The sequence below is a fragment of the Pholis gunnellus genome (assembly GCF_910591455.1).
Source record: "Pholis gunnellus genome assembly, chromosome: 23".
Lineage (NCBI taxonomy): Eukaryota > Metazoa > Chordata > Actinopteri > Perciformes > Pholidae > Pholis > Pholis gunnellus.
The window spans coordinates 6,487,561-6,499,402 of NC_136550.1; the positions used below are offsets into that span (position 1 = coordinate 6,487,561).

The 11,842-nt window shown below is 47.2% G+C and overlaps 2 protein-coding genes across 3 annotated transcripts; both read right to left on the bottom strand.

The window, feature by feature from the left end:
* Positions 1 to 3: 3 nt before the first annotated feature.
* On the bottom strand, positions 4 to 4,902 carry slc16a13 (solute carrier family 16 member 13). Of its 2 annotated transcripts, none has more exons than XM_079184494.1 (6): positions 4,804 to 4,902; positions 3,373 to 3,618; positions 2,949 to 3,092; positions 2,592 to 2,848; positions 1,939 to 2,470; positions 4 to 1,259 (listed from the first exon to the last, which is right to left on the bottom strand). In XM_079184494.1, the coding sequence occupies exons 2-6, from the start codon at positions 3,599 to 3,601 to the stop codon at positions 1,000 to 1,002; spliced, it is 1,422 nt and encodes a 473-aa protein (XP_079040620.1). In that variant the 5' UTR covers positions 3,602 to 3,618; positions 4,804 to 4,902; the 3' UTR covers positions 4 to 999. The 2 variants fall into 2 exon arrangements, with proteins under 2 accessions (XP_079040620.1, XP_079040621.1); XM_079184495.1 differs by lacking the exon at positions 4,804 to 4,902 and adding an exon at positions 3,701 to 3,730.
* Positions 4,903 to 6,445: 1,543 nt separating this feature from the next.
* Positions 6,446 to 10,847, bottom strand: bcl6b (BCL6B transcription repressor). Its single transcript, XM_079184375.1, has 12 exons — positions 10,731 to 10,847; positions 10,336 to 10,413; positions 10,009 to 10,226; positions 9,432 to 9,680; positions 9,211 to 9,345; positions 8,888 to 9,077; positions 8,552 to 8,760; positions 8,277 to 8,383; positions 8,042 to 8,176; positions 7,830 to 7,960; positions 7,456 to 7,593; positions 6,446 to 7,316 (listed from the first exon to the last, which is right to left on the bottom strand). Exons 3-12 carry the CDS (start codon positions 10,218 to 10,220, stop codon positions 7,176 to 7,178), a joined length of 1,647 nt encoding a protein of 548 aa, XP_079040501.1. The 5' UTR covers positions 10,221 to 10,226; positions 10,336 to 10,413; positions 10,731 to 10,847; the 3' UTR covers positions 6,446 to 7,175.
* Positions 10,848 to 11,842: the final 995 nt, after the last annotated feature.

The window sequence follows — 11,842 nt, forward strand, 5'->3', positions numbered from 1 at the left end:
AAACAAAATACTTCGCTTTTTAATCAAAAACAAGTACAAAATATCTCATTTCAAACAAAACAGTGTCAGGTTGCAGCCTGGGTGTGTAAGAGTGGTCATTTACTCATAAGTCACGCGTCTTTTGCATTTGGGATTTTTTCCAGCAGGTCACAGTGACCCAGCTGTCTGTGTCCCTGGCGTCAAAGCCAAATATCTGACATACAAACACACTTTATGGTTTACAGAAAGTACAAAGAGCTTACACCAACAATGAATGTGTTATCTGAAAATACACTTTAGTAAGAAGTCTTAGTGTTCCCGTCTGTGGGAACACGACATGCAGCAACACAACACACCGATTGAAAGTCAAAGTCCTGAGGCTGGAATAGTGTTTCTGGAAACATTGCTGGTTTCTGCAGCTCTTTAGGAGCTACTCATTTGCTCACAGACTTGGGAGGGGGGGGGGCTATTAATCATTAAGACATTCAGACATTCAGTTTCTTGAAATCATAAATACAAATGCACAAATTAGCGAATTCATTAAGGTCCACAATGCTGTGTCATCTCTGCCTCATTAAAAGAATATTGTTCCAATGAGGATAGTGAAGATCAATCATGTAAGTGCAAAACTTTAATTTGCTTTTTAATTGTAGTCAAGTAAGCAGAAACTTGATGGCATGTAATAATAAAAACTTATTTCCTATCTCATATAACATTCTACCCTGCATGTAAAGCCAATATTGTAAAAAAAGAAAGTATTTAAATGCCCAGCGTTTTCCTTTTAGGCAGAAGGTGCTGTCCTGAACTTTAAACTGAGGTTAGGATGTGTAACAGGGTGAGGAACTCACCGGCCCCTTTATGCTGTCGGAGTTTTTTTAAGCTCCTTTCCTCTTTGGTTCTGAATCTCTGAGGTATAACGCAAACACGTAGCCATCCAGCGACATGTGGAGCAGCAGATTAACCGATGACGTCTTCGTTGTGCTGGCTGGACTGAAGAGCGTCAACAAGGCTCTTGGACCCTTAACCTACACATTCTTGCGGGTTACTGGATACTTCATTAACTCCTCTGTGATTGGGGTCAGAGGGCGAACTATGCATCTGTTCCAACTCTGGATGTAAACCCTCATCTTTCTCGTCAAGTGAACGTCTTTGAGGCGGCGGCGGCTCTTTGCAGGAGAAGTAGTGAGGCAGAGTGGCGATGGTCAAAGAGCCGAGAACGAGAAAACCGCCCGCGACCACGAAGGACGCCATGTAGTTGCCCGTGATGTCCTTGAGCAACCCTTTGAGACGTGGAGAAAAGATCAAACGAGGGCATGAAAACCACAAACTTGAGATTGACAAAATCAAAGAACTAAAGGATGCATATAAAACTGAGTTTTCACACGACAGAGGGGTAAAGTGTGGCGAGAAGCTGAGCTGAACTTCTTCCACAGCCGGCGGGTTTTTCACTCTTGTCACACACAGGTGTAACCAATGATGCTAATTGCTGCTCGTTAATATGATTAGTGTCACCTGTGCTCTGCCTCCTATGACAAGTCACCATGTCTGCTGTGAAGAAACCTCTGATGCTGGCGAGGTTTTCAAGGTTCAGGATAATATTCTGGATTTATTAAGAAACAAATCTCAGACCTATATTATTAATATCAAATCATCAGCTTTTTTTAATTGGGTGTACTGACCTTTTAAGATACCGTTGGCTATAATTGTAGCTGTGTTTTAAGGTTGGGAATGTATGTCAGAACTTAAAAAAACAAAAGAGGGAGTAGAAAAACTAGCTAACCCCGGTACTCAATTAATGATTGACTATTTTGAGCTTCAGTGTCTTCATGGACTGATTTAACTCCCTTAAACTAACATTAAACAAGGCGACGTGACCTCCATCCATTGGGAGATATGCTGTAGTTATGGACTGTGCAACCAATACTGAACCGGTCTGCTCCTTCCGAGATGTGCTCGTACCTGACAGAGGTGTCCCCAAAAGCCCGGCGCCGCTCTCGATGAGCTGCAGCAGCCCGAGGGCCCCCATCACGCGCTCCACGCCCACGATCATCGGCACCACCGCGAAGACCAGCGAGGTCAGCGCCCCGGAGCAGAAGCCGTAGAAGAGGCTGATCGCCATCAGCGCGGCGTAGGAGCCGGCCGAGGAGCTCACGGGCAGCAACATGATGAACACCCCCGCCAGCGCCGTCCACACGGTCAGCAAGTGAATGGAACGAAAGTGGCCCAGGTCCGAGAACCAGCCTGACGCCACGCGGCCCAAAATGTCTGTGGCGCCGGCGGCTGACATGACGAAAGCGGCCTGGTACTCCGAGAAGCCGGCTTGTCGGCTGTGGGCCACCAGGTGGAAGTAAGGCACGAAGTAGCCGACGTTGAGGAGAGTGACGGCCAGCGTGTAGGTGACGTACGGCCTCTCCAAGAGCAGCGACAGCTCCAGGTAGGACGAGACTCGGCGCAGCACAGCAGCGCGGGACGACCCGCTCTCTGAATCCAACTGGGAGGAGGAGGAGGAGGAAGAGGAAGAAGAAAATAAGGAAATGCTGAGCTTCATCTCCACTTGACATGTGTCATCCACCATCCTTGTGTTTTTTGAAGACGGTAGCGTCTTGTCCTACCTTTGCCGGGGCTTTAGAGCGTCGGCGTGGGCGGATGAGAGCCCCGCAGGGCACGATGTTGAGGCTGAGGGCCCCCAGAATCAGGAGGGCCCCTCGCCAGGCGTACGTCTCCACCAGCAGCTGGAAGAGCGGGTTGAAAGCGAAGGAGGAGAGGCCGATGCTGGAGAAGCCCACTCCCAGCACCAGGGCGCGTCGGCGAGTGAAGTTGGCCATGACTGTGGCCACCATGGGAGTGAAGACCAGACCCCAGCCCAGACCTGGAGGAGAGGAGAAGGGAGGGAAGCCCAGAGGAGGGGTTTTAATCCAGGAGCAACAACTAAACCAGTTACGTTGGATGTTTGTGCGCGGCTTCGTTACCTGAAATCAAACCCATGGTGAGGTAGAGGTGAACGAGACAGGTGGCCTGGGAGGCAAGTATGAGGCCGAGTCCAGCAAGACAGCCCCCCGTCATCACTACCACCCGGGCATCATATGCATTGCATAGTGCTGCACCCAGTGGACCTGCAAAAAACACACACACACACACACACACACTGTTTAGCTTGAAGCCAAATAACTACAGACAACCTCCATTGCTACACATTTCCCCTAAACTCCCATATTTGGCATTTATGGAAACTTTGGAGTCCCCAACAATGTTTGGCTGTATTTTGCGAGTTTGTAATGAGTGACCCACTGGGGGTTGTTAAAGAGTTAATGAGTTGCAGCCCGTATTTTTTAACAAAGCTTAAAAATGTGAGAATCCTTCTATAAATTGTCTGCGACTCATACTGGAACATACTGAAGAACTGCTGCGCTGCCAGGCCCGTGGACGAGATCCAGGAGATAGCCTGAGCGCTCTCCTCGAAGTACTGGACGAACTCCACGAAGAAGATCCCCAGGCTCCGCATCAGGCCGAACACGAGGCTGGTGCTGACGAACAGGGCGCCGACCAGCACCCATCCCCAGCCTCCATCCGGGACCTCGTCTTCATCGCTCTGTCCCTCTGCTTTGGGCCGGACGTTGGTCATGTCTTAGAGAGATCTAGCTGTAAAAAAAAAAGAAGAAGAGCGAGGAAGAGGGAAAGGAAAGCACCATCAGCCTCAGGAAATGCAAATGACAGCTCTCACCTTTTGGAGAGGGAGTCCTCTCTGTGGTTGTCAACAGCTGTAATGATTAACCCCCCCCCCCCCCCCCCGAGCCAATAGATTCCCTGGTTGTGCCATATAAGTGTTGGTAGACTGGTTAACAAGTCGGCCTTTATTTGAGAACCAGATCTAGGTGAGAGGTGATGAAGTGTTCATGGATCAGCTATGAAGAAATAGTTGATAGTGAAAGAAGATAAAAGCCCCGTCATCAACTTTCACTATGACAGTGGTCTGCAGACGTGTAAAGGAGCAATATGTGTCCCGAAAACAGGCTTTCCCCAGTTATGTTGCTGTGCTTTTTACCACCGATACAAAGGACATGCTAATGATGCTAATATGATAAAAACATGATAGAATTACGTACATACTCGTATGCAGAAGGTTCCACACACAAACAACTGTACGGAAGCTCCTCCACTGACGTTGATCACGACTCTTTAAGTTTAAGTTTAAGTTTTAAGTTTTATTTAGTCAAATATATATATTTTCTTTGGGGAAAACAACAGGGGAACTGCTGCCAGCTGCTAGAGTGTTCAGAACTTTTGTTATTGTGAGTTAATAATATAGTTCCAATACTATTAACTCTCCGAGTTGTTTCTATTTCCATAAAGGCTAAACTACTACATCCATATAAAAACGTTTGATTAATTAGTTTGCCATAAAGCCAAGTTACAAACATGTGTTGATTGGGACATCAGGCTTGTACACACACGAGGAAAAAAGCACGTGCTAGTTCTGGCTTTCACTGTTTGTTACACATGAACAGGTACATCGACGGGAACGCGCATTGAAAACACGTGCCTTCTCCGATCATGTCTTCACGTAAATGACGTGGGCTTCACACGGCGCCTGCGCACTGGTTAATGCTTATGTATGTGAGTATGTAAGTATTAAATTGCTCCTCGACCCTTAGGCTCACGAGGTCTTCGCTGCAGCCGCGCGAGTGACGTTACGGGGACGTTTACCATGAGAAATTAACACGTGACTACCTGAAACGTCCAAGACGTCCGAAAACGTTAATATTAAAATTGTATTTATTGGTTTGCATGCTAATAAAAGCTTCCGTCCAGCTCGATGGTACTCACTCTCGGTCCGTCAGCTGTGTCCGGAGCAGCTCATGGTCCGCACGTGCACGATGGTAAACGGCACAACGACAGCGGTTTGTATCACCTCCGCGAGCGGCGGGGCGAAAGTTCAACTGTCACTAACCGCTAAGGAACGAGTAGTTCAAGAGACGCGTGCGCAGTCCTCACGGGGGCGCGCACAGTCGGCATATCTTAGTCATAAAGCCTGGATAATAAGTCAGGCTTGTGTACAGCCAGTAATTACTAGTCATTTTATTTATTAGTACTATGCCTTGTACAGTTCTCCTTAAATATTAAAAACAAACTGATGGATAAAACCCTTTAAAGTCCTTTAATATGTCAACAAGTTTGCTTTAATTTGGTATAAAGTTTAGTTTAATAGTTGTATGGCATATGTGTGTCTCGTTCTCCTTTTCACCCTGAAATGTCTAGAAACTGAAAAGAATGTCGGCTTTGTTTAGTTTTTTTAATGTTATTGAATATTTAAGAAATAATGTCTGTAAAATAAGAGACAAATTAAACATAAAACACATTAACAAGAAGAAAAATGATGACACACACACTGGGAGACTGAAAATAACATTATACACGTGTTTGTCCCCCTCAAATAAAAAGTTAAACAATAGATTCAACTTGTTGTAAATAATTCATTTTGTCCAGTATGTCATACAAAAAGCAGCTTCGAGCAAAAATACAACAACACCACAGCAGCTGGTGGTCAGAGATTAAAGAGGCAAGGCGGAGTGGGTGAGGTAAAATAGATCCACATGTGTGACACTAGAGGGAGGCAACCTGCCTTCAGGTTGTCTCTACTTCCTATTGGCCCAAATATTATATCTTTAACTCCATTACGTTTATCTGACAGCTGTATAGATAGATATATAGTTTTAGGTTTATCAAGCCAACATCTGGCTTTATCATTATCCACAATTAGCTGATAATACTTCTGCTTCTCTGATAATCGTTGTGACTTTCGTGAACTGGTGTGTTGACAGGTTGCCATTGGCCACAAATGAGGGGAAAAAACTATATCATATGTTCATTTTTTTTTTTTTTTCAGTGAAGTTGAGTGGTGAAGGTTGGAAAGTCCCGTCAGACTTCCAACGTTTGTCTGCTGAGCACGGGACAATAAGCCCTGCGAGCCACAACTCATCAGGGAGCAGGAAGCGGGGATGACAGAGGGTGGGAGAGTTCAGCAGGAGTCTGCAGCCCCCCCCCCCCCCCCCCATCCTCCACAGTCACACACGTGTTGACGGCTGGTAGTGTGTGTGAGTGCCCGCTATTAGGGAACCTGGAGGAAACAGGTGCCCTCGGCTTCATTGTTTCCACAAAAGCAACCAAAGAAAAACGACAACAACAAAAAAAAATCTGAAAAAATGGCGGGACAGATTTGACTGAACAGAAGACGTGATTCATGGGTAGAAAGAGTGTGTTAATGACAGGAAGGAAGTTCAGGGAGGAGACAGGCTGAAGGAGGGGAGTGTGGCAGAGACACTCTGCTTACAACACTGCTAAAAGAGCTGAAACATATATGTGGAGTCTGCAGCATTTTCATATTAGCAATATACGTCTTTCATTTGTTTATATATCATACACAATACTTCATACGTCGGATATTAAATGAGACACTGAACGCCATAGCTCCAATTCATATAAAATGATTTAATTTAGATTGTACAAAACCATCTTTGTCCAGCAAATGAACTCATACACATACAAACTGTAATATTATTATTATTTATCCAATTGCTTACAGTCATCTTAATTTAAATCTTTCATGGCAGAAAACAATATATCGTTTAACTTCTATACTGACTAAGTCCTTTGCCTGCTGGGACTATAAAAGCAGACATTACTGCGTATACTTTTTTAAAAGAACGTGCAGGCCCCAGGCCTCAAGGTTAAGAAAAAAGTTCAATACATATTTAAGAAGAATATTTCCAGCCTTAAAACTAATTTTTAAATTTAATTTACTTTAATAAAACTCCCACATTCACCACCTTTCCTTCGTAAAACCTGCTTTATCTTTCCTTTAAACCATTCACATACTCGCACTTCTTCAAAATTCAGTGTCCACTCATCCCAACACATTTGTCCTCTCTTTCCATGTCTTGTTCCCTTCTTTCCATCCCTTCACAAACCTTCAAAAACACTTTTTTTTAACACCATCTCCATCTCAGAGCCACCTCTAAAGAACCTTATTGATTCATGATTAGCTCACCCAACAACGTGTACATTTCTCTTTCTCCAAATGGAATCCATTCTAAAACAACAGGCGCTCACAATTTAAAATAATTCACCAGATTTCCACATTTCCTTGCAGTTATGATTCAGATGTTATCCTGATGAAGGAGTCAAAGGTCAGACGGCCTTCAGCAGGCCTGCAGAATAGTCTGGTAGGGCTCCGTCAGGACCTTGTAGCGGATCTTGGTGTTGGTGACGGCCCCGTGTTTTTGCCGCAGGTGAAGACGCAGCTGACTCTTGTGGCGGAAGTGCAGGTCACACTTCTCACACTGAAAAGCAAGAGGTCAGCGGATGAAACAGCGGCGGTGTATCGGCGTACACGCTGTGTGTGTGTGTGTGTGTGTGTGTGTGTGTGTGTCTGGTGAAATATACGCCATTGCTCAAACAGACGGCGTGTGTCTGACTCACAGTGTAAGGCTTCTCTCCAGTGTGGATGCGCAGATGGCTCTTCAGGGTCTGCAGGTGGCGGAAGCGGGTGCCACAGGTGTGACAGGGGTACGGTTTCTCCCCCGTGTGGATCAGGACGTGGGCCCGCAGATGAGCAACCTAACACCAGACCAGAGCAAACAAACAGGGTGAGATTTATATTCATAAATGTAATCAGCTTAAGCCCCTCAGACACCACAGATTGACTCCATGTGTTCAAATAAAACTCTGGTGTCGGGTACGATATGTCTCATTTATTCCACCTGAGAAAAAGAGGAAACTCTGTCCTCTCAAACCCGTGTCACGCACTTCCTCTCCCCTCAGGCGCTCACGCACACACATAAGTGGACCCTCACCTGAACGAACCGCGCGCCACAGGTGTCACAGCGGTACGGCTTCTCCCCGGAGTGGATGCGAGAGTGAGTCTTCAGGTTGGCCGGTCGGTTGAACTGGGCGCCGCACACATTGCAGCGGTACGGCTTGTCACCTGCTGAGGCAAAGGCGTCGGTTTTAAAGAAAGAAAGAGAACGGGGAAAAATACATAAAATAAAATGAAACGAAGCCTCACCTGAGGAGACGCTCTTGGTTCCTTGAAGGTTGCCAGAGTAACAGTAGGGCACATAGCAGTTCTCACGCTTGATTGCATGTTGGGCGGCTCCTGGGTCAGTGGGGTGCAGGCTTGGGTAAATGGTGCAGGGGGAGACTGAGGAGGCAGACGAAACACACACATGAAAGTGTTTGACAAAGACCACATTGAAGGCATAATGTGTTTAAATTGTTAAATGTCTGCGCTTGGCTTTTACCTGTTCCCTGCTTGTGAGCGTGAGGCACTGTTGGGGGATCCACAGAGGGGGGTGGCCCGAGGGGAGGGGCTCGGCCAGAACCCTCGTAGCAGGAGTCCTGCCCCTGTCTGACGAAGAAAGGTTCATTATTTCACAAATGCTTCATTATTTTTCCTCCTATCATCCCATCAAAAACGTTTGCAAATGTACAGAAACGTCGTCACTAGATATCTCTGAATGCAAGTGAAGAACACTACGTGCAGGAGCTTTTATGTTTTATCATTCTCCCAGTTTACCTATCAATCTGACCGGGCACTTCTCCAGACCACGCCTCTGTTGCTTTGGGTGTCGAGCCCATCCTGTCGGCGACGGGTGACTCGCGACTCTGTGCCTCCTCCATCTCCTCTTCCTTCACCGTGGCGGCTGCACAGAGAGGGTTGAGGACGATGTACTTGTATTTCTTCCAATTGCATGCCTTTGGGTCCGGCGTGGCTTTGACATCGCTCTGGAGAAATAAGCAAAATCCAGTCAACTAGTGCAATTTGAATTCAAAACACAACTTCCCTGTGGTAACACAGACCGCCACTGACAGACGATAACGCTCTTATGGCTTGTTGCTTCTTTGAACTCACCACAAGGTTTTTGTTGCAGGTGTTGGATTCTGCTGGAGAGTTTGGTTGGCAGCTGGAGCGGGCGGGGCTGTCTGGAGACGGAGTCGGGGTGCCAATGAGGGGCAACTCGGGCTCTTTCAGCTCCTTTGACCCGGGCTGGCCGGTCGGGAAAGCCCCTGGCTTGAGAGAGCCCCCGACATCCGCAGGGACCCTGCAGGAGAAACAAACAAGGAAGTGCTGTAATGAGCTGAGCCTGTCAACAGGACAAAGACACACAAACCACAGCAGCAGCACTTGTGACATTCTGCAAACAAAACCCCGATAAAAACACATAATCCGCCCACCTTGTTGCCACTGCTGTTGGGAGTAATCTCTGGGGCCCTGGATTGGGCAGGTCCCCTCCTCTGGGGGCTACAGAGGCTACAGACACCCTGGAGTCCAGCTCCAGTTGAGGATGTCTTGCACTCATGTTCTCCCTGCTGAAAAGCAAAGAAGTTGTCGACCACTCAAGTGAAATGTAAGATTGCACATGATTTAATCTGTCCTGGCCCAGATGTTCCCTCACCAGTGCAGCTGCATGAAATCCCGGCAGGTGTCGGCCACGTGGTCCATCTGCAGGTAGGCCGCCACGGTGAGCACCCCGGGGACGGTGCTCGGTGTCAACGGGAGGCGCGAGGTGTACATGAAGTCCAGCAGCAGGGACACGATGGACGGGTCCAAGGTGTTGGGGAGGGACACGGTCATGAGCTGCTCCCCGCTGCCACCGCGGCCCTGAAGCAGCACGCGGCGGGAGTACAGCGAGTAGAAGAACCCACTGAGAGGAGAGAGGGGAAAGACAGAAAGATTTAATGTCAGATATGCATTTTTTTCTGAGTTCTTATTTGGATCAACTGCAGTGTTTTAGGTGAGGGAGACATGGTGAAAGGGATCGGAAGAAGAAGACAATGGGTGTCCCAAGAGGAAAGCAGGAAGAGGCGAAGGGAAGACAACAGTTATGAGTCAACCAGAAGAAGAGAGAAAAGAACACACAGAGGATTGTATTTATAAAAGGAAACCTAAGTACAAATATAGCAAAGTAGAGAAAACCTGCAGACTCCCGCAGAGGGACTATTTTGTGCAGATGCATTGTCCTTTGCACCAACCTGCAGGCCACGAGCACAGCACAGTGCGCCCGTAGATGTACGTTGCCGACGACCAGGGTGGTGTCAGTCAGGACGTTGCGGTGCCGGAGCTCGTTCAGGTTCAGCAGCACGTCGCTGGAGTGGCGCGTGAACTCCTTCACGTATCCCTCCGCCGGGGCCGAAGACCTCATCTCCTGCACTCTGTTGACCCGGAATCCTTCCATCGTGCTCATCTGTGTCTGTAGAGAAGGCGTTATACATGAAGCAACCAACCAATGCACATCATATGAATTTTTGAATATTTTTGAATATTTTTCTTTTCAATTAGAGTGCACAATAATGACCTACCTATTTGTAATTGATAAAATAAATAGACTGGAGTGTCCCAGACACATCTGTTAGGTGAGACCAGCTCCCTACTCGTACCTGCATGAGAAAAAAAAAAAGAAACATCCACTCTTTAATATGAATACTTAAGCTTTCACATTTCTGCAGACATCAAGGGCCTTGCAAAATGCAGCGAAGTAGATATTACAAAAAAGTCATGAAGACATTAAAATGTTGTGAAAAATCTCAAATTCAAAACTTTACTAAAATCAATTAAAATCAAAAGACATCCTCATCTGACAGACCTAAATGTTAATGTTGAAGGAGTAGAATCACTAACAAAAAAAAAAAAAAACGGCAGTTAAAGCAAGCCCATTAAAAATATAAATAGACTGAGAAATTATTTTCCAACTCACCCCGACCAGCAGGGACGAGAGCTAACGTGCACCGCGCTGACGTCAAACCCCCGGCTCGGTGTTGAGTCTACGGTCAAAGACGTGGAGCAGGGACTCACCCTCCGTCTCCACTGGCTCTGAGCAGCACTGTAAGGGGGAGGCCGAAGGGAGGCACCTCTTTATAATGTCGTGCAGGAAGCCCCCGTACAACCAGGGCTGCTTGTTTCCTCTTTCCTCAATGGCCCACGCGTCCACTGGAAGCAGCGCAGGAAGAGCCCAGGCCCAGGCCCCCGGCTCCAAGTATTTTTAGTGGCCTTATTAGTTTTTGTAAACCCCCATAGCTCTGAGCAAAGTAATGGCAGGAAAGCGTAGTGTGTTTTTGTGCCACGTTGAAAAAATAAATATGAGCACCCTTGGGGGGGGGGGGAGGCGGTACGTGCCTGGCTATCCAGGGTTAAGCCATCAGTCTTCCCCCACCAACGCTTTCCTCCCCATCACCCCTCTCCAGGACAGAGGAAGCGGTCTGAGAGGAAGCTGGAGGACCAACAAGCTGTGCCCTCATCATGGAGATTCTATCTTATCAAGGGACTTTTATTTTTGTATTATTCATATACAATTTGCACTCGTGTTTTGTGACAAGAGTCCTCGAGAAGAACGTTTTTTTAAAACATGGGAAGTAAAGAAAAATCGGTGTCATTGCTGAGTGGACCAGTTCAGATGAATGGGGCATTAGTAAGGTGCTCCACAACAGTGTCCGGAAGCTTCTGGCTTGCTGCCTGAGAGCAGAGGCGTCGTGTTATGAGGACCAAAGAGGAAGGAAGCGAGGCCAAATTGATCGTTCTAGATGGGAGACACCTTCTCCTGGTGGTGAAAAACAACCTTTACTCCGCCCCGACTTGGAAAAATGCAGCCGACAGATGTGCAGGAACTGCCCTACACACACGCGCGCACGCACACACACACACACTTCTGAATGCATCCTGCAAAGCTGCTCAGAGGCATGGATGAAAACGCCTGCTCAGGACATCCGTCAATAATAAAGCGAGCAGGAGACAAGGGAGGAGGAATGGAGATGGGGGGGTTAATGCAGGGAGGGGTCAAGGGCTCAGAGGTCATGAATAACTAAAAAACAA